The sequence below is a fragment of the Pararge aegeria genome, chromosome 5 (assembly GCF_905163445.1).
Source record: "Pararge aegeria chromosome 5, ilParAegt1.1, whole genome shotgun sequence".
NCBI lineage: Eukaryota > Metazoa > Arthropoda > Insecta > Lepidoptera > Nymphalidae > Pararge > Pararge aegeria.
The window spans coordinates 11163116-11187085 of NC_053184.1; the positions used below are offsets into that span (position 1 = coordinate 11163116).

General features: G+C 34.7%; 2 protein-coding genes across 2 annotated transcripts; one reads left to right on the top strand and one right to left on the bottom strand.

Moving 5' to 3' along the window:
- Positions 1 to 1043: 1043 nt before the first annotated feature.
- LOC120624102 (ankyrin repeat, SAM and basic leucine zipper domain-containing protein 1) lies at positions 1044 to 7964 on the top strand. The gene is made up of 8 exons (XM_039890454.1): positions 1044 to 1313; positions 2105 to 2219; positions 3065 to 3193; positions 3455 to 3681; positions 5253 to 5533; positions 6611 to 6862; positions 7039 to 7267; positions 7798 to 7964. Exons 1-8 carry the CDS (start codon positions 1239 to 1241, stop codon positions 7942 to 7944), a joined length of 1455 nt encoding a protein of 484 aa, XP_039746388.1. The 5' UTR covers positions 1044 to 1238; the 3' UTR covers positions 7945 to 7964.
- A 6223-nt stretch (positions 7965 to 14187) lies between these two features.
- Positions 14188 to 23449, bottom strand: LOC120623612 (heat shock protein beta-1). The gene is made up of 3 exons (XM_039889677.1): positions 23050 to 23449; positions 16156 to 16336; positions 14188 to 15057 (listed from the first exon to the last, which is right to left on the bottom strand). Exons 1-3 carry the CDS (start codon positions 23235 to 23237, stop codon positions 14863 to 14865), a joined length of 564 nt encoding a protein of 187 aa, XP_039745611.1. The 5' UTR covers positions 23238 to 23449; the 3' UTR covers positions 14188 to 14862.
- Between the last annotated feature and the right edge of the window lie 521 nt (positions 23450 to 23970).

The window sequence follows — 23970 nt, forward strand, 5'->3', positions numbered from 1 at the left end:
AGAGGATCAGTAGGTAAGTATTTCTGTTTCTCAGCGAAACCTCAGTAGACTTGGTGGGAACTGTTATAAATTTTTGCATCTAACCGCAACTAGTAGAACTAGAATAGTTAACGGCAACTTTCCTTTCTAAAGGATTTTGATATTAACAGAACTACAAATTCCTGCATGACGTTTCGTATTCTAACAAATCAGGAAATCGGCATCATGCTTTCTATTTAAATTTGGTATACAACTCTAAGAAAAAACTGGATAACATTGACAGTATGTTAGGGCATCCTACAGAACACCAGAAGTCCAGCTAATAATCAAGAAGAGCATGAAAGGTTTGCTGATGGATTACTGTAGGGCCCCGACTAAGCCAAGGTCTAGTCCAAAAAAACGTACTTGTCTAAAAAACCTTCAGCTTTAGATCTGAGATAAAATGAGCTACTGAGGCACTTTATGAGATCCTTAAACTCGCGAAATTAGCAGAACACCGAATAATAGTTCCTGTAAAACTACCCACTACTAAAACTATCCAAAAATTGTCGTACAATGTACTAACTGCTTGTTCATTTTTGGAAAGCGTTCCTAATTCCTACATCGTGATTCGTGGTGGCATTACGCAATATGTATAGAGCATGGTTTCTCTACCAGTGCGTGTCGCGTCGTCAACCAAAACGTCCCAGATGATATTATTTTCCTCATCCTCCCAAAGAAGCAGACGTGCCAGTGCCAAGTTTAGAACAGATCCAGAAAATCATAAATCCTCACACAGAATCCCGGTTAAGATTCCCCTTGCCAAAATAAACAATTTTAAGATTATAACAATAACGATGTACCGTATAGGTTTTAACTTTGCCTATCTCAAAGGAGACAAATAAAAAAGGTACTGTCATTGGTATTGTATTATTGCCAACTTGCATATGATAATACTAGGGTATGATTGGCTGTATGGTGATATACCTTTGCCTTTTCCGGGACTGAATAAAGAAAAAATAACATGATATGTCAATATGGAATGTCAATTGTCAATGTCAAAACAAAATTGAAAACACTGAGTGAGAATTGAGAAATGCTGAATGCGTTTTTCAACTCGACTCATTGACTGAGTCTTTAAAAATTGAATTGTTTAAAATTTATTAAATCTCTAGTTCTTTAGGATTCGAAATGTCAAATAAACTGTTGCTCAAGGGGGATATTTAGACAACCATTTATTTATAATTAAATATTTCTTTACTATTTGCGAAATACTAAATATGGCAAACTTTAGACCGGCTGGGCTTTCGGATGAAGATTCCGATAGCGATGATTACGGTTTTTCTGATAAACAGGTTTGTTATTTTGTTAGTTTAAAGTTTAGCAAGTTATTATTATGATTTGATAACTGAACCAGCCGGTATTCGCACTGCACTATTTCGCACGACAACCACTTGAATTGCTGTGCTGCATCCTTCAATATAGAATACAAACAAATACACATTATAGACAAAAATGTAAATTATCAATATTATTTGTGGAGGATTTTACACGTTTTGTTCAACCAGCACACATCACATTTTCTGTATTAAATATGAAAAAAATGGTATTTATATTAGTTGGTCAGATTCCCACTGCTTAAGGAAGCATTGCTCTACACTCCTTCTTTTATAATCTATACATTAACTAAATGGTTATCCTGGTATTTACTTATTGCTATTTATTCATTCTAAGCACCACCAATAGAATCACATGTTATACATAGACATTTATAATAAAATATTTGTGTGAACTACTTAATCTGGAGATACAGAGTGGCGAGTAAGTTTAGTTCTCTAAAATCAGTGAGTGAAAAGTGAGACAAGGGTTAAGAAACTCTAAAAGAGATTAAGCCCAACAACTCTTGAGTTATCAAAAGACTATTTACTATGTCATGAATTTTTTGCCTATCTGATAGTGAGTTTACTTCACATACAATATTATAATCTACTTCAGTATATCCCCAATATCTCATAACAAAAAAATTAACTAATTTAATGTAACTCAATATATTAATATATAATTTAATTGATTGATTGATTCAAATTAAGACATTTTTATAAGATGCAATTAGCACTATTTTTTTAGAAAAATTATTTCATTTCAGGATCGATATAAATTTTCTAAACCTTTGGAAGACACAAGACCAAAGTCTGAAACAAAGTTACAAGATGCTATTATAAATGGAGATCTTGAAGGAACTGCTAAAGTTATCAGTGAAGGTACTTCTTAATTTCCTTGGAAAACAATTCTGATTACAAACAAACTAATGGATCTGCGGGGGGGCCAAAATTTTAATTATATAGTATGCTTAAAAATGAAAAACTTGCTTAAACAAATTTAAAATTGGTACCTAATAGATACAAATTTATTAAAGGGTTCCATTCACAAAGAAATTTATCTCAAATGCTGCCCTATATTTATGCCCTTCTTTGGACTAATTGTAGATCCAGGGTTGAGAGACATGATTATTTGGTTCCTATTCATTAATCTATGAATATGTTGCTTATATTCATATTTTTATTATAACCATAGTCTCACACCTAAAACACAATGTTACAGTGAGAGTGAGAGATCTATCCAAATCACATTAATTATTGTGCTTGTGAATTTTGATCAAGAATTATAGAGAGAATACTGGAGTTATTATTAGTCATTTTTATTAGTCATCATCATAATCAACAGTAATATTTTATGGAAAACAGTTCTTTAGACATAGGAAATAGGAATACAAAGCTTAGACCCATTATGTTGTTTTAATGTAGATTGGCAAACTAAATATTATATTATACTACCTTGAGAATTAAAGAAAACAATCTATAAAAAATCTATAGAAACACACTATGTATTGCAATAAATACCTAATTCAGCTTTAAACAGGGTAGTGGTATTTTGTATACTTAAAGTATGAAACATGGCACAGAAAATGGCTGATGAGTTCCAATTTTGGATGATATGGACTGCTCACATCCCAAAATTGCCACAACCCCGGTTCCATATGTTAGTTGTATGTGTTTCAGGATTAAAATACAAAAGCAATTCATTTAATTCAAACAATGTCTTTCAGATCTGAGGGACAATGTGAACACCAAACTGGAAAGTGGCTGGACACCTCTTTCACATGCCTGTTTTCATGCCCAAGAAAATATTGTCCAATTCCTATTGGATAAGGGGGCTGATCCCAATATACATGCAGGTTCGTGCTTAAGACTTTCATGTCTCAACTTCTCCAACCAGTTGCCAAAATAATTCACACAAAATAGGCAGCCTCAATAGTGTAGCTGGTATTTAAAGTTAAGCAAGAAAATAGCTTTCTTTTATCCAATTTTTTTACATAAAAATAATGCAGACATCAATAGACATCCTAATTGTTACAAAATGAAATCTTTCAATAAAAACCTAATTATCATTTATTACTAGTTTTTTGTTATTATTTTTAATTGTGTTATTTTTCCAGATTCTGCAACACCACTTATGTTGGCATGTTCAAATAGCAGTGCTGATGAGATTGTAACATACAACATTGTCTCCAATCTAATAAAAAAAGGCTCCTTGCTCAACATTGGTGATAAATATGGTGTGACACCACTTATGCGAGCTGCTATTAGTGGACGGGTATCTGTAGTTGAATTAATTTTAGAAAAGGATATTAACATTGAAATGAGAGATCGACAGGGCTGGACTGTAAGTAAATAATTAAAATCTTCCTGTTCTCACTCCTACAAGCGTGTATTCACTGTAATAGGCACACCCGGCCATCAAATTAAATATTACTCAATAGAGGTTATCTTTGAACTGCAAACCTTATAGCCAGTCTTTGGATAAAATAATCACGGTACTCTCGCTCTTGGAAGAGAGGCCTTCGTATAAACTGCTAGATGTTGCCCAGAATTTATGCTTCGTCTAATTTAGGATGATAATTTGGACGGATGTCGTACTTCATTGATGGGTACCGCCCACTTAGTGAATGCCACGCATAACGCACAACAGCTACATAATAGTCTGTAACTAAATCGGTTATGAAATAAAATAATACAATATTTTATTTTTTGTAAATACCTATCATACAGTTATTTTTTACAAAAAACTATTACATACATTTAGAACTATTTTAGTTTGAAAATAAGAAATCATTACACAAATGATTATTGCCAGACTTGTAGCATGTACTTGTAGCATAAACGGGAATGATTTAGATTTTATCAAAAAACAAATGTTAAATGTTTTGTATCATAAATTATAATCTGACCAAATACAATACCTCTGTGAGTTGTGAGTAGTAATTTTTACAAAATTATTATCATCCTGAATTATCAATGCTTAGTTCAAATTAATTGTAGTTTTATATTAATACTATGGGATCAGTTTTTTTCGTTAAGCTAAAATGTAACTTATCTTTATGGTGGCGAATGGTGCCAAGGGCAGGGACCCTGCTTTCTGAGTCTTAGGCCGTGGGTTTGATTCCCACAACTGGAAAAAGTTTTTTTATTATAACTCTTTATTTGTACACCACATTAAGAATTATATAAGAAAAAAAGAAACATAAAAATAGAATTAGAATACAAAAGGCGGCTTTATCGCTTAGTAGCGATCTCTGCCAGGCACCCTAAGATTTAGGAAAAAAAAAAGAACTAACTGCAGGTGGTACAAAATATAAAATAAATATATACGCAAAAGTAAATACTAATACATAAACTAATATACACAAATACATATAGCATATAATAAATATTATATTATTCATAAAAATATTCATCTGTCATCTTAGTACCCATAACGCAAGCTATGCTTACATTGGGTCTAGATCGCGACATGTGTATCGTCGTAGTTTATTTATTTATGCAACATTTCTACAAAATGGCTTAAACTGCTAAGCGGCGCAAACATAACAGAGAATAATTTTTTTTCTGCTATAGGATGTAAGCTCTGTTTATGCTAAATTTTATCAAAATTCGTGTGGTGGTTTAACCAAACAAATGTGCATACTCTGCATAGAGGGATGTTGGTGACACCTTTGGTTTAGAGATCTCTGTTTAGGGCTATGCCCTATTATTGGTCCCACAACCTCTCGTGTTAACCTTTGTCCAGGTGAAGAAGTAAGGCAATAGGCATGTGTGGATTCAGGTTGCAGTTGCTTTCTCTGCAGTCATATGTTCTGCAGTTGTATGTATATAGTCATATGTACACATAGTTGGGAATGTACGTTCAGGTGTTGGATATTATTAGGTTTTAACAATGATATTTATTCTTTTCAGGCAGTCTTTTGGACAATATATCATAATCAACCGCAATGTCTCGAGATACTTTTAAAGAAGGGAGCGAGATGGAACATAGTTGATAAATCACAACGCTCTCCAATACAGATTGCAATGTCTCATGACTATGAAGAGATCAATTACATACTTAAAGAATATGCAAAGACTTCATATGAAGTTGAAGAACTGAAAGAAAAAGAAGTTTTTGATAAAATAAACTATAGTCTAAGTAATTTGGAATTGTGGCAAGATTATTATCCAGGATTAAGAGATGAGAGCAAGTGAGTATTTATATTTCATCCGCTGAACTACTTTGTGGTACACCCACAGGCTATTTTGGAAACTATTTTGACCTCAGTATATAGTATTAGTGGAGCTTTTTTGTGTAGCTTATTTCTGCCGCTATGCAACATTGCCGTGTTCCGGTCTGAAGGGCTTGGTTGCCGGTGCAATTCGAGGCACGTGGGACTTAACTCAGAAATCAATCAATCAAATCAGAAATGAGGAGGTCCGTAGGAGAACTATGGTTACCGACACAGCTCAGCGAGTCGCGAAGCTGAAGTGGCAGGGCAGATAGCTCGGAGAACCGATGGACGTTGGGGTCTTAAGGTGCTGGAATGGCACCGGTAAACAAACCGGTGGACAAATGACATCAGGCGAGACGCTGGGAACCGCTGGAAGCAAGCGGCCCAAGACCGTGGATTGTGGAACTCCCTACAAAAGACCTATGTCTAGCAGTGGACGTCCATTGGTTGAAATGATGATGATGATGATGATGATGATGTGGCTTAACATCTACACCTTAGGTTGATGGAATAGGGCGTCACTTTGTAGGGCATTTTCGTCGCATGACCTGCGAAGGGTTTCTTCTTTATAAACGATGGTTTTCCAACTAACCACAGGAATTCAAAATATTAATCATTTAAATCGTCCAAATCATTATATTTATTACACCGGTTTTGCTGTGAAACCAGCGCGACCTATGTACACTGCGGGTGTTCGATATGTGCCGAGTCTTTGAAGTAGCCAACACTTTCTTTCGGCATGAGTAGCTGGCGGCGGTCGTCTTAACAGAGAGTGTTTGTGCAAACGAACTTGAATACAATATGACATTTCTTAGCATTTATACTTTATAATTTGAGATATTTATGTATACTGATTTTATTTTTATGAAATAATACGATAAAATAAGAACCCTCATACCTTTAGTTTAAAGTTAAAGAATTTATTTATATACCGTCTCAACAGGTTTTTGAAAAAATTATGTGATATATTTGCGAAATAGATATTGGTTTTTTTTTTTAATAACTAGTTATCTACCTACCTAGTCAATTTTTCTTTTTTTATTCATTTTCCAGACCTAAGTATGCAAAAGAAATACCTCACCTACTATACGGTATGAATTGCGATCGCCTGACTAACATCTTTAAACATAATCCCATTGATTTAAGAACGTTTCTATTATTAGAGAATGAGGATATGGTAAAGTTAGGTATTGAAATGCCATATGAGAGACAGCGATTGAGATGTGGTTTGCGTAATTTTCACAACAGGGGCTGGAAAGTTAATGCCGTGGCTGGACTACAAACAAGGAAAAACAAACCATACAGGTATACTAAAAATTTACCTCGATTTTTTACCTTCCTGGCGCATCGGAGCATCCTCCGGTGATGCTCCGATGCGCCAGGTTTCAGAGCGAAACTAAGCTTAATTTTCATAATATACCATATTGGACCTTCATAGCTTTATAGTGCACACATTTAGGTACTTTATTTCTCTTTTCCAGTACTGTTGAATGCTTAAACATATTGGGAAACCATCTACAACAGCTGTATATATTGGAGACCACGCTCATATACATTTTGCGTGATTTTAGCAGAATTCAGAATAAAATAAAATATGAACCGCCCGATTCACCAACGATAAACAAATTGCTTGGTTCAGCTAAGAAAATGATTGAAAACATTAATAATTTAAGAACAGAAATAAATACAATGAAGAAAATTCATATCAAGGTAACATTTATAGAAATGTATTTATTTTTAGAATACGACATTTTATGATTATTCATTTAAAATTTAAGTTTTCTTGTTGGCAACAAGAAAACTTAAATTTTACAATCATGTTTTTCGGATTTTTGTTTAATTGTTTTTTTTCACTTAGATCTTGACCCTAGTTTAAAAGGACTTTTACAAAATAAGAATTATGTCTCTCTCATCACACATTATCACCCACTCCAAGGCACAGGTCTTTTCTTAGAATGAGAAGAGCATAGGCTGTAGACCACACAGACTAGACCACACACTAGACTTCACAGACCTTCGAGAAAATTATGGAAATCTCCCAGACATTGCAGGTTTCCTCATGTTATTTTTCTTCGAAGTAATAGCAAGTGATATTTAATTAATTAATTAAAACGCCAATAACTCCGAAAATTTGCATGCTGGGTACCGAACACAGTACCCCTGAAAAGGAAGTCGAACTCTTACTCTAGGCTATCGCCGCTTTGTATTCTTCTTATTTATCTTCGAATTTTTTGTTACAGATGAGTAGAGAAAGTTTCAGACCTGCCGACCTTATTATAGAGAAGAGCAAAAAAGACATAGCACTCGAACTGTGTACTCAACTAGTTGTGTTTGGGGCCCTCAGCTATTTCGCTTATCGGACAATCAATAAGATGTTGATCAAATAAATATATACGTTTTGAAAGTTTCAGATCTTTCATTCACTAATAAAAATCAGTAAGGTATGTTGGCACTTATCAGAATGTTATAAGAACAGGAGAATAGCGAAGTTGGACCCAGCTATTTTAGAAACCGTTCAGACTCAGAGATGATTTATTGGAGTTATACTTCTTTTGGCGCATGAAAAATGATGAGAATACATTTTTACCATTTTTACGATGCGCGTACGCACACGCACAACATCACAAAAAACCGACACTCTGAAGTTTGCAGCTTTAAGGTTTGACAGTGGAAAACTTTCAATTGTAAAAGTCTGCAGTGATTGTACAAAAATCTCATTTTATTGTTGAGTGAAACTTGTTTGTCCGATAATGAGTCCATTAGTATTCCAAATTTAATTAGGTTTATTATGTCCATTTCCTTAATAATGTAGAAAGTTTTTTTTTGTTATATTAAAATAAACTTTATTTAAGTAGATAATGTGTTATAATAAAACTTTCAATGTGTTAGCTACCTTTTTACTATTGTTATAACTTGTAACTCGTGTACATAAGTAGGTTAACACACGCGTTTTATTTTATTAATAAATACTTTTCAAAGCATTTTCCTGTGGTATTTTGAAAAGTATCTAAGGGGGCGACGTGAGGTGTTTTTTTTAAATTTCCTGTACCTCCCTCCCCCCCTAGTGAGATGTCGTGAGATTTTATTCAACCCCCGTCCCCCAACATTACGTGAGATTTTTTAAAATGTGGATTTCTTGCGTTGGCGTTTTGGATTGTTATTGTAAAAAGACCAAAATAGTATATTTTTTTTTGTTTCAATCAGGAAAAAAAATTGCGTGATATTTGCCATGACCCCCCCTCTCTCCAACGTAAGATTGGATGAGATTTGACTCGGAAACAAAAACATCTCACGTATTTTATGAACGCCCCCGAAGTAGTACCACAAAAAAAAACCGTTCTAATGGCAATATTCGATTAACGTGGCAATAATAAACCGTGTACTCGACTAATATGGAAGCATCAAAAACCACTCCACTTTAGTAGTGTTTTACGAACAAATGGTTGGTCACTTCATACCAATTAGCAATTTACAGTAATTATCTTACCAATGTTCTATATTTACCATAAAATGTGGAAATGGGAAAAAGTTTGTGAGCTAGCAACATTCCGCGGGTTCTAAGTGAGACGTGCGCGGGGTGTTTTTGCTGTTTGTGGACACAGTGATTACTTGAAGCATCTATTATTCGTATTATACACTTTCACACTCTCACTCATTACACACACCCACGCACACACACACATCACATACACACTCACGCACACGCACACGCATACACATGTTAATTTACCTAAATTTCATTGTACCTTAATTTATTTTAAAATGCAACTTACTTCTTTTACGCATATAACGGACTAACTGCATCTAAAAGAAGGTTCCATACTTGCAATCTTGTTAAAAGTGTAAAAAATTTGAAAAATAAACTATTTTAATTATTTATTTATTTACAGTGCACTGCATATAATAATAGCTGAATGAGGATTCTGTAAGCTCTTAGTTCTGTGAAATATAACTCGAAATACAATATTCAAATATTAATTAGTAAATTGTCTGTATCAATTTCGGCTTGTCTGATGGAATATAATGTAATTTGTTTGATATGCAGCAGAGTTCTCCGTGGTACTACTACCATCTACTGCGTTTACTAACCAGTCTGTCCGGCGTGATGATTATGGGCTCCCGTTAGGAGGACTGTTATAGGCTCAGAATGATGGATGGATTAGAATTTACTCAACCAAACAAGATATGCATATAGGTGATAGCCGAGTTGGTTATGCTTCGCCTTTTATCTCTTGGAGACCGAGTTCGAGCCCCTGCACGCATCGCATCACTTGCCGAGTTAAATAAATAAATAAATAAACTTTGCCGAGTTAAATAAATAAATAAATAAATATACTACTACAGTACACACACCGCCATCTAGCCCCAAAGTAAGCGTAGCTTGTGTTATGAGTACTAAGACAACTGATGAATATTTTTATATAGAAAAAATTGAAATTTACATATATACACCCAAACATCACAAATATTATTATATAACAGTAAATTTATTCGCTCATTCAAACATTTTCCAGTTGTGGGAATCGAACACACGGCCCTGGACTCAGAAAGCAGGGTTGCTGCAAACTGCGCCAATCGGCTGTCGAGTTATGTGCGTTTTTAATTTAAGCAATTTAAATATCCCTTGGTTTAAACGGTGAAGGAAAACATCGTGAGGAAACTTGCATGCTTGAGAGTTCTCCATTATGTTCTCAACGGCAGGTAAAATCTACCAATCAACACTCGGCCAGCGTGATAGACTACAGGCTCAACCCTTCTCATTCTGAGAGTCCCGTGACCGGTAGTGGGCCGGTGATGAGTTGATGATGATATAGATAGCATAACGGATGTATAGAAAAGTACGCTAGTATCCGAAATCGCGCGTCACATTTGGCTGTTCTTCAAGCGCGTCTTAAATTCAAGAAACCATCAACTTTGCGTTTATTCCACACTGTTTTATCGTAGTAATACACATTGTTTTAACAGAAAACAAATTAGTCTTCCATCGATACGCTTTTTTTTAAATTTCAATACCAGTTAGCCCTTGACTGCAATCGCACCTTGGAGTGTTTGTTGAGTGGTAATGCCGTCTAAGATGGTACCGGGCTAACCAATCAGGAGTTCAGGCATTCATATTAAATCCATACTTACCTCTTAAAGGTTTCTACGCGACATCGTAACAGAACGTTAAATCGCTTGGCGGCACGTACCTCGGTGGAGTGTTAACTAGCCACGGTCAAAGCCAGAACATTAAAATATTCTGAAATTATAAATGGCCCCCAAGACTGACACTCAAAAGAACGCAGAGCTCAGCACTACGCAAAAACCGCTAGTTCATTATTGCTTGTCTCGTTATAAAAACACACATTATCGTTAGTTTTTTGCCGTAAGACGTAAATATTAATTAATTTCTCGGAACTCGAGGTTCAGGACGTATTGCTTGTGAAAAAGGTACCTAATAGTATTGAACGTCTTAACGTGCTCTACACAATACCTAACTCTGGATAATCTCAATACCGCACAATTTCTAGCTCTGGATTCGAAACCCTTGGTGTTCCGTAGTTGAACAGTTCAACCAACCAAGGGGAGGAGAGTTCAAATACCTGAGCGCACGCACAACTTTTCTAAGTTATGTTCGTTTTAAGCAATTAAAATATCACTTGCTTCAACGGTGAAGGAAAACATCGTGAGGAAACCTGCATACCTGACCGTTCTCCTTAATGTTCTCAAAGGTGTGTGAAGTTCATCAATCCGCACCAGCGTGGTGGACTGCGACCTTAACTCCTTCTCATTCTGGGAGGAGACCCTGGGCCTGGGCCCTGTAGTGGGCCGAGATGATGAACGAGAAGTAAATACTTTTTTACAGATAGTAGCATCATCATCATCATCATATCATCTCATTACCGGCTAACTACTGGGCACGGGTCTCCCCCCAAAATGATAAGGCTGAGGGGGTTAAGACCATAGTCCACCGCGCTGGCCCAGTGCGGATTAGTGAACTACACGCGAGTTTAAAAACTTTAAGGAGAACTCTCAGGCATGCAGGTTTCCACCGTTTTTCACCGTTGAAGCAAGCGGTATTTTAATTGCTACATAACTTAAAAAAGTCAGAGGTGCGTGCCGCGATTCGAGCTCGGCCCACCGAAAGTAAAGCCGATGTCCTAACCACTGGGATATCCCGCTGATAGTAGTGTAGATATATGTATATATTTTTTTATTTAATAAAGCTTAGGTACTATCGCAATTTGGCTCTGAACAAACTGCAGCCATTAAGAGAATGAGTGCAATTCAAATGGCGTAGGCATTAATTTCTATTCTAGTCTGTGGCTCATATAAGCAATTTATTTGGGGCATACCAGCGGGATGCATCACAATGATGTAAGCAGACCAACCTACATTACAACGTTGAGAATTACGAGCGCTTTTCCCAACAAACAAGCGTCGACCTTGCCATATATTTGTCCGAGTTAAAATCCATTTGGCAGCTGAACTAATGCATGCAATGTTAATTAATTGCGACTTAGTGTACGCTGACATTATTCACAACCAGTGGTTTCGGGTAATTATAATTTATTAGCAAAACTAGCATTATTAATCTAACGGAAAATGTCTGACGACAGTCAGTTAAATGTAGTCGTGTTTCAAACAAATTTACCTACACTATGAATTTGTGATACGTGAAAAGATTTTTATACAGTTCATACATTCTTCATCTTAGCGAATATCAACATTCTCAAAGGAACAAACCTGTATTTTAATGAAATTTGAAAATATTTGTCTCTTCAACCTAGGCGCTGAAAGACTAGCATCTTTACTCTCTCTGCATCGTGATTGCTGATCAACCCCGATTCTTTTAATGTGATGTTTCTGAAAATAAGACAAATTGGGAATCATGTAAATTATGCTTGTACCTATTTTTATCCTACTATATAATCCTACTTCCCTACTAATATTATAAATGTCAATGTAAGTTTGTTTGTTACGCTTTCACGCAAAAACTACTTAACTGATCCTTATGAAACTTTGTACACATATTCTTGGAAGTGTTAGAAGTAATATAGGATACTTTTTATCCCGGCATTAAGCTCGGTTCCTTTGGGAGAAGGGATAAAAATGATTTAATATTTAATAATAGATTTAAAATTATTTTTGTACTATTGAGGTTATAATATGTGTTAATTTTGCCCAAACTTTGTGTAGATCTGATTAATGTGGTTGGAGATAGGGGACAGAACTCCTCAGCGTACAACAGCAAACCCCTCATAAGGCTGAGCGATACTGAATACTTTATTTTTTTAGAACTACAACTAAATTGAATGCCACATCAAAAACAAAATCAAACTCAGACGAAATCGCGGGCAACAGCTAATAAATGTGAAAGTTTTTACTCAATCACGCAAAAACGGCTGAACGGATTTGGATGAAATTTAACATGCATGTAGCCTTTGACATGGAAAAGAACATAGGCTACCTTTTATTCTTTTTTCTTAAGAAGCTCCCGCGTGTAAATTGAAAATTGCTTACGAGCTAAGCCGTGGGCAGACAGCTTTGAAATTTGGTATGCATGTCACCTATGCTATGGAAATGGACATTTAATTTTTATACCGATCTCTCAAAACTTTTTTATACCGATCTCTAAAAACTTTTAATCTTAAGGCTCCCGCCTTAAGATTAAAAGTTTTTAACGCGCGCGCGGGAATAAAAAACCTTATCAGCTATTTAGTATATTCATATAAAATATACTTCATCGGAGAACATATGGGTATAGTTCTGAGTTACAATGTGTTATGTTTTCGATTCCATTGTTTCACAGAACAATGCAGTTTACGCTGCATAGTGTAAATTATGCCTGTACCTATTTTTATATTTATATAAAATATAGTACACTGGTAAACATATGGGATATTATGTTACTTGTATTCAACAAGTCCACACTTGATTGCAATCACATCTGGAGATGCTACTGGAGATAATGTGGACTGGCCTGTTCGTGATAAGTTTATATCCTCATCGTTTAGGATACAGTATCCATAATATTCCATAATAAGTAGACGTCTGTAAAAGCATTGGCGAAGTATACGAAGCCTTTAACTTTTCAGTCACCTGGGCGCGTATTCTGACCAACGTTGCAGGGATAGGCGGTCTGGTCTCATATTGGTGCGAAGGTGTTGGAACATTCCATTTAACCGCAACGTCGTCACAAGGAGAATCCTCTCACGTTCCAGGTACCTACTAATCTGGTTAACAATAAATAATATTGCTTAACAGATCCTGGATATAAATGTGTTCTCTTCACTAACATTTGTTTGTCAGAGTACCGGAAAGTAGGTACCTATTCGGAAATGTACCCAATATCATAATATTGGGCCGATTTCAACCTTTCTCCCGCCACAAGAAAGCTAAACTATCACGAAGTAACATTGGATTTATTTTAAAAAAAAATCCTTAAGAAAATTTCAATGGTGTAACCAAAAGTAGCAAAATGTTGTCTAAAGAATTCATTACAGGCGTGCGCTGAGAAAACTATTGATGAGACATAAGTATGTATTACTTACATATTCAAGAACTTTTGAGAGTGTTATCTTACGGTTTAGAATGAATTATAGACTTATTATTATATGTCATGCATGCAGAATTAAAACTACGTGGAGTACGTTTTTGTTGTATTTTATTGACATCTAAAACTTTCGTAACAATTGTTTGTACTAAAATATAAACGTGTATCAGTTAAAAGCTGTTAACACCATGTACTGAATATAATGCTATTGTTATTTTGACCTATAAGATAGGGTTAGGATAAAATGGACTTTTTTAAGTTATCATTAAGACACTTAACTGTTTGAATAAGCCTATAATATTTTATAATAAGTACACAATGTACCAATTGCACTATTATCATTGAACACGTTCGATAAGCTCCATTCAAGCGGTCACAGGCCAATTATCTTCTTAAAAAATTAAAGATACATTGCGTGAATACACTAAAACTCTGTGCAGTGTACTATCAGCTTGACGCTTGAATATCAAAAGTGTCTTACAAATCGCGAAATCTAACGATCACAGTGAAAGCATTTTGACTCTAAAGCAACATTTAATTCAACCATTGCGGCTTGCTCCGCAACCTTGCAGGGGTTGATCTTGGAATAATCTAAAAAAATCAAACCGGTTAAAATCGCACGTGTTAATTACGTTGAGATTCATTACAATTAAGATTCGAAATAAATATTTAGATCTCCAAGAGTACTTATAGTAATTGTAAATTATAATAAATTATTAATTAACAGTAGTATGGAATAGCTGCTGTCGAAGACCGCGAGAAGGTCGCCTCAGTGCTTCTGGATTGGGATGTTCCTGTCGGTGATAGCGAGTTGCGGCAGCGGAGCTTCCACAGTCAGGACACCATCTCGGGATAGCGAAGACTTAATTGCCTCTGGATTTGTACCTTTCGGCAGAAGGAATTCTCTGTTGTATTCCCTGTACACTGACTTTGTCTCGGACTTTTCTTCGTGTTTGGCGTGGACCTGAAAAAATAATTAGATCAAATCAATGTTGTAGGTACGTCTGTTGTCGAATATCGTAACCTCATTTCGGCTCGGTTACTCAATAAAATTTCCCGCGTCCGCTAAAGTGACAAAGTATGTTGGCATGCTGCCTGCTTTCAAAGTTCGAGACAATTCTTTGTAATTATTCCTGTAATGAATACTTTGTTTTTTTTTTGTCAATAGATAAAGTGGCTTCAGCGAATGCTCGCCAATATTACGTAGGTACATACATAATCACCTACCCACTTCACTGTAAAACAATTCTCAATTTTCCTCCATAGTACCTAATTATCAATGTATGATATCAGCTTCTAAATTAGGCAAGGATATTTTAAAAATATATACTGGACAAAAACCAATTTGTAGTATAAATTCATAATTAATTTATTTCAAGTTTATAAGCACTTGAAACGTCGAGTCAGTCTGTTTGTATTGACTTTACAACCGGTTCGGAAGGCAGATTTTACCGATAAGAGCTGGCAAGAAACTCTGCAAATTGCACTTTTTCAACACAATTTTACAGTTTCACAAACTTTAAATTTTTTCTATCTAGTGAGAGATGAGAGCAGAGCGTTTTGCTTCTAGACTTGTCGTTAGTGTATAACTAACTGATGCCGCGTGTTCCCTGGAACAGTTTAATTTTTCGAGATAGAAAGTATCCCATTCCCATGCCTTATTAATTTAGCCTGTAAGCCGAGCTAATAAAGGCTATTTTTCTAAATCCCGTTGGAAGATATCTGGTATAGTTTTCGGGGATTGAAAGTATCGCCAGAGCTATACGTATATCTTCCAAATCATATAGATTAGTGTCGTGCTTGGGCCGAACCTAGGTTACATACAAACAGACACATTTGCACAGTTATAATAGTACTAGCTGTTGCCCGCGTTCTTTGTTTTCTTTTATTACGGTGTTATATATATTCCGTTGTTTCCCTGGGCTAAAATGTTTCCTATGTTACTCATTACACCTAAATTAATGCCAAAAATTAAGTCGATTTGTTTATTAGTTAGTTAAACAAACACGCTTTCGCATTTATCATAATATTATCTAAGTAAGGACAGATTTTGAATACTAACCAATAATTTGTTGTCGACTGTCTTCACGACGATTTCTTCAGGAGTGTACTGACTAACATCAAACCGAAGCTTTAGGGATTTGCCATCACCTTCGTCTTGGATTAGGGGGGAGTTCAGACTGTCCCAATGGCTGGGCTCAGCGAGCTGTCTGCTGTCGCTGTGTTGTGTGGATGTGGTGGTGCTGAGAACAGATGAAGGATCTCTATTGAGTAAGTTGCTTTTATTGGAAATATATTTAATAATGAAATATACAAGGTCATTTTCAAAGGAGTAGGTAAAAGGTAACATAAAAGGTGTCATCACTATCACTCGATTTAGAAATATCATTAAAATTTTAAGAACATTTATTTTAAAATAATCAAAAAAATATTGACTACACTAACTAATTTTAACATTTTGATGTTACCATAGTAAACCGCGTAAACTTTGTAAAGTTGTTTCTCTAAATGTATTGTTCCGAGAAAAAGTTTTACATATTGATTGTTGATATAGGTATAATGAACTTATGAGTACTTTTATAAATGGTTAATGATGTTTATAGCTAAAAAGAAGTACACAACTAGTCCTGAAAATGAACATCGAAAGATAGATTAAGACATACCAACCCTACTAAATATTGTTATTGCTGTACCAACACTATTGTTTGCTTTTGCTAGATACAGTCAAGTCAAGGTCTTTGACCTTAGTAGTTCTTTGTCTTGAAGGCAATCAGAAACATAATAAACTTCTAGAAGTCTGGAGTTAATTAAAATACCAGGTTTTTACATATATTATTTTGTTCTGTGGAATGTGAGTTTATCGGGCAAAATTAGATATTTATTCTTTAGAAATTCCTCTTTCCTCTGTATTTTCTTATATGCAGTGGTCAAAATTCGACAATAAAACTTTGAACATTATCAAAGTTCTATTGTCACAAGACTTCTATTATCACAAATTTTGCCAAACACACACTGTTAATGTGCCTATTTTGCCTAAGAACTATGAAACAAATTGTTAGCAAATTTTGATCCAAAAATAACGTGCGTCAAACACGTGTTAGTGTGTGTAGTTTTTTTTAATTTATTTTATGTATATATTATGCATAATTAAAAAAAAAATAGTATTCTGCTATATTTTCTGCGTATTCTCTATATACCTATATAGAGAAACTATAAGTGTGGAACATTTCATACACCTCCGTCCGCGAAATTTTTGTAATTACCTTCATAGTTTTTGCTACTCGTATTAATATATAGGTACCTATTACTATAACAATTGTCGTAGTCTTACGTTTTTGTATCTAAAATAATTATAAAGGGGAGAGCACTGATATCTATAGAACGAGTTTTTACTCAGTTTAGGTATCAGTGATTTAACCAAACATAGTATTAAGCTATGATTTCTGTAACTATTTAATAATCGTGTGAATTAATGATTTTATTATATTTTTTTGTATTCAAGGAATAGAACAATTCAGAAAAACGTTAAGAGAGAGCTTGGTTATCAGTCGAGCTCTATCAGGAACAAAAAAATAAAATTAAATTGACGAATTGATTGGAAGAAATCCATAAAACGAATTGAAACTAACCAACGAGTGGACGCACCGAATGTTTACAAAGACAGCTTCAATAATATAGCTAATACCTAGACCTTTTTGAGTACCCAATCATATAAATATCATCCGTATCTTATATACCTATCTACAGTTAGGAATAATGACGCATTTTTTCTTACTTTCTTTTTTGTCTTATATTGTAAAAAATCTTTAATTACTTTTTATTATAAGGTATAATTAAACAATAATAGAAACATATGTAGGAATCTACATTTATACATAAAATCTCTTGTTGTTTCTATTTTTGAAATAGAAAATAATGATGAATTTTATTTTTTTAATAATAAGACAAGTCACAAAAAATAAGAGTGGTACTGCGGTACGTTTTATATCTTCAACGCTATCTACTTTCTTTATTTATGTTCACTGATAGAATTTTTCTAGTTCTTATTTCACGTTTCCGGCTAAGTTATTGATATCTCGTATAGGTAAGGTACTCCTATGTACTAATAAATAAAGAAAAATATTTATTATCGCCAAATCAATGACCGTTAAAGGCGTAAAACCTTTCAGCACATTTGCGTGTATACGACCATCGATGTCGTGACTGAATTTACATAAATATTTTCATTACGTACCTATTCAAACCATTTCAAACTCAAAAAAAACCTCTTTAGCAACTAAATTGGTTGCATTTACATAGAAACATAAAAAAAAACTCCATTAAATTTAGCGTTGACATGCAAATCGTAATGTTACGAATTTAAAATAGGTAGGTAGGTAAATCTCTAGATAACAGTTTTATAGATATAGCATATTCTGTAGAAAATAAGGCTCATACCAAATTTACATATTCATGCCTATCTAATAAATGGCAGATGTCGTTGTGTTAAGAAGAAATTCATCTAAAGTTTTTCAAAATTATAAAACTGATTGAAAATCAAAATGTAAGAGTACGTGAACATACGTGCAGATGTTCGGTATTTTATAAATTTCTCACGAATGGTCTGCACGACAAAGTTTCTTGACAATGACTTATGTATCAAGAATTTGGCTAATTTTAATCAATGCAGTCACCCTGTCAGTCGTTACGCTTTGTAAACCCCCTCATAAAGACTGACATTAATGTATTAGGCACAGCCACGCCCGAGAAATACGGTTTAATCACTGGACTGAATCTAAAGAGTTTATAAGTAAGTACAATGATAATGTACAGTGATAAGGTACAAAATCTGTTTCGCATACAGAAGAGGTTTTTTTTTACAAATCGTCACTTATAATATAACCAAAGTTTTCAGGACCATATTATGCAAGAATCAAGTATGTAATAGACCTATTAATAATGCAAAAAGAAAAAGTTTACTTTTAACGTTATAGACAGGTTTATAATGCGATTTCTGTATAAAATAATAATAGAGTTTTTTTTATATGTCCTAAAAACTATTCTAATTGACATGCGCTCTATTGTTAAACTATATAAGCAAAAAAAACGTAGCCACTATGGGGAAACGTCGATTGGTAAAGCATGTCCTGAGACATCGGGTTTGACCTTTTTATTTCTCTACAGTTGTCATGTAACATTGCAATTTTTAAGCTCCATTTTCAAACGACACGGCTTGGTGGGCCATGAGGTCTGACGATTAACGAAGTTAGGAGCACCGGCTTGGCGAAAATCTACATGAGTTTATATTAATTCAATTCCTCGACTACTTACAGCAGACGTGCTGTGTGAAGCTTAAGAAGGATTTGGGTGTTTAATAATCATTATCATCATCATTATTGTCAACCCATTACCAGGCCACGGGTCTTCTTTCGGAATGAGTAAAGCTTATAACCACGCTGGCCAAATGCGGATTGGTGGATTCATTCAACGTCGAGAAAATAATCTCTCACATTTAGCTAGTTTTGGAAATTTAAAAAATTTAGGGCCTTACTTAATTTAAAAGTTAGGGATATATGTGGCATAACGTTGCAATAATTATGCAGTAGGTATTTTGTTACACTTCAACGGACGGCAACTTTCAGATGTGAGACCATGAAAAATATACTGCAACTATTCCGACGTTATGCCACGCCCCAAATATCCCCAAAAATACCTAAAATACTACGTCCAGTTTCGGTTTGGTGGAAAAGTCAAGTCGTTTTAGATTCTTTCTCTCGCACAACCTTGATAGAGTTCGAACAAATCAATAATATACCTATTTGACGTCATGATTTCATTTATTATTGAAATATACCCATTTTTACTGTAGTTTCAGTCTTTATTTGATGTATTCTTTCCGCTGTATGAACCTTGACCTATATTCATTTATAATTCTAATTGTTTAGAATTATACATCCTCCATCCATACATCCTATATATTGATATAGGAGTACTTAGTACTCTGAATTCGACTCAGAGTTCGTAGTTAGGTATACTTCCTTTATTTTTCATCGAGGTACTTAACTATTATTTGCAATAACGTAATTGAGTTTAAGTTTTGAACGTTCCTATGCAAGTTTTACCGAGACTGAGAATAATTGATTCTAATAACACTTTACAATGCTGATGTCATGCTCGTGAATGCAGATACAAGGTTATTGTCAACAAATGATCTCACTCAATGTCATCCAATATATCACAAAATTGTTTAACTATTGTGCCTCAATACATTTATATAGACACATACCATATGTTTTTTATAATATACCCAGGGGAGCATACCTACAAGTGCCTATTGTTCGCTATCTGTGAGCCGCGGTTTTACCTGAACCCTTCATAATTTTTAATAAACCATGCCCATCTTGTAAAACGTTAAGTGATATAGCGTTCCTCAGTAAAACCGTTATAACCCGCAAAAAATTGTCTCTCAGATAAAATATAAAAACCATAAATTAAGATTACCGCGCACTAAAATCTAAAGAAACTATTCAGCTTAATAATATTAGTGCAAGTCAAATCATTTGCAATGAAGCAAAACTCTTTTGTGATACGTACAGTGTACACAAACAAACCGACAAACCAAAACTTATTGGCTGTCAAAGTTGCATTGAAAAGCAATAAGGCTATCGGTAATTTTGTTTTTACCTCCATGTTAAAATGTCCACGTATTTTTAACCATTTAATAAATTTTTTAACAATTCCGAGTACCTAGATTAAATTATCTCTATGCTTATTAATTGTCATACATATATTTATTACATATATAAAAGGTATAAATTTCAATAATGGCCGTGTTAATTGCGTGTATTATTTGCAGGTGCATATATTATACTATTCCACACTAAGTACCCAGTAATACATATTTTTAGGGTGATAGTGAGACAGTTGTTGCCGTTAAAACAACAAATACTAAAAAACTGAATAAATAAATAAATATAAGGAGGTTCCCATACAAAGGACACGATTATTTTGTTGTCTTTATAGACAATGGTACGGAAACCTTGGTGTGCGAGTCCGACTTGCACTTGACCGGTTTTTTAATATATGAATACTAAATACAAATAAGTCGTTTATTTGCTATGATCTTAATTAAAATTATGTACAGACACCCGTAGGTATAAACCATATATTTTTTATTGATGTTTATGTATATTTTAGAGTAGTATATAGATATACATATATCCGTCTATCTATATACTATATGTGTGCAATAGCTAGTGCAGTGCATAACATTAGATTATATTAGTATACCAATACTTAAATATTTAGATTGTAATATATTACCTCTCTGAAGACTTGGTTACTCCTCCGGAGGAAACAGATTCGAAATTGTAAGACATGCAAAAGGCAATATATTTTGTTAGTTATTTATTACTCATCAAATTTTAATCTAAGAACGTCTTGATGTATTCTTTAACTTACAAAATTTGCATATCTCTCTTAACAACTGTATCAACATAGTAAATATTATGAAACGGAAATATGGTGGTTATAAAAAAGCGTTTTTATGCATACATACATAATAATAATAATATGGGATATAGTATAGGCCAGATAATATTCGTCAGTACTTAAATAAAATTGAAGCAAATTAATAAAATATTAATATATAGTAGGAGTTTCTCATCAATAAAAAACATTAACACACACTGGACTTTAATATAAGTAATGCCCATACTTTGGCCTAAATATTTTAAAAATTAGGTGGGAGCAAGCTATAACGCGTTCTACCCACATCACCGCAATGGGCGAACCGGTTTAGTTAGATTGCTTAGATTGTATCTGAACACCAACCAAAGCCCAAGAAGTCCATGCTAACGTTAATTATTGTTTATAAACAAACGTCCATAAACAGGTTTACATACATTTGGCTTGAACGAAACAACTAGACTTCAGTTAAGTTTAAACGGAAATCAATACGTAGAGGACATCCTTAACGTCATGAGTTCATATGACCTGCCAAATACCCACTCATATCTCGTCTCTGAACGACGAGTGTACGAACATTGCGTCATTGAGGTTGTTAAAGAACCAATTTGATCCAAGTAGGTCATGTATGGTTTCAGGCAATAAACGTTATTCAGCACGATCAAACTAAACATGCAATAACCAAACTCGTGTGCCATGAAATATACCTACGCAGACATTTACTTGCGTGTCTATATACGCAGACCTACGCTCTTAAACAATGTCGATAATCTAAAACCGGTCTTTGCGAAATTGAATCCAATGCCATTTCATGTTCCATTGAAACTGAAAGATAAACTTTTGTAACAAACTAGTTGGTACGTGCATTCTTTACATTCTAGGTTGACTCAATCTATTTACATAATATCATCTTCCAACATTTTTACGTAGGCATTGCGTTTCTGTTTGATGACATTTGTAACGCTTGTTTATACGAACGTTTTATCGATCAAATACCTTTTTACATTCTTGGGTATTATGTACAAATCATTCGGAGCTGCCGGCCGGCGCTATTTCTATTTATGACATCATCCCGCGTCGGGCTTACGTATCGCTGCACGCTTTAAATGGAGCCGACTAAGATGTCTGCAGTTGATGCCGTTCCGCGGAATGATCCCGAATAATGCCTTTTGAATATAACTACTTTCGTGGAACCGCCGCCGAGGTCGCCCGAGGTGGACAACTCTTGCGAAATTCCCAATCTCATTAATTCAAGATTCCCTTTTAGGAAAACAGGGCCGACAACGTTAACGCCACATTCAGAATAATAATGTAAATTGTAATATGTTCGCTCGATAAAATAATCCGGCATTCTTATAATATGGTTGCGTAATGAATTAACTACGGATATGAATCGGCAAACATTTTAACAAATGGTTAAGAAAACTAAAACTTGTACAATTTCTCAATAACTCCTCACGCGCTCTGAGCTTAGAATATTAAATTTAGGAAAAAATTAATTAATAAATACCTCGTTGAGCTCTTGAAGAAGTTGTTGCTTTCTCTGTTCATGAGTTCTGATCGGAATTTGCTCATTTCCTCTTCCATTTTTCTCATTTCAGCATCAAATCTCTCCCTGATACTCGAGAACTCTGTGTCGATGACTGAGAAATCTCCGAGTTTGATGGGAATATTCCTCTTCAGACCACTGTCAGCCATTTCAATTTGTGTATAGTGTGAAAACTGTCGAAACTAAACAAACACTTGCGGGGAAACGTTTTTGTGTAAACACAGTAATTCACGTAGTCGCTACGCACAGGTTAGTAGACAAGGCAGGACTGATCATTAGTTGTCGACTCGGCGCCAGGGGGCTTGCGCACAGTTTTAAATAGCCTCACGTTCGAACGCCGAAGCTGAGTCGTACCGCTCGGTTGTCGGCGTCACTCGGCCCACACTCGCTCGTGGCTTCTCGCTCATTCCACGTCAACTCAGCCGACAATCTTAAAGCATGAGATGTCCGCATCGTGGAGGTGGAGTACCACTGTTTCTTTTAATTGATGAATCATTGTATGTGAAGTTGCCTTAGCTGTTTATGGTAATGATCATACTTATTTAACTCGTACCAACCATTCATTACTATTTTAAACCCACAACGCATTTTCAAAATTAGACTGCTTGGAACTTGAATTCGATTTTCTGATCTGCCTATAAGAAGAGGCATATTCTTAATTGGATTGGAGGAATGGTTGTCTAACTTAAACCCATAATTAACTTTAGATGCAAGTATATACATTAAATATGTGGACTAACATACTAAGAAGACGTCATACTTTTTCTTTGAATAAAATTGGGGCTTAGAATTGATTTAAAGATTAAAATTCATTAGAATATAGTATTTGAATGTGATAATACACCTGCATCTGGGTAACTAAAAGCAAGGCATTAATTATAA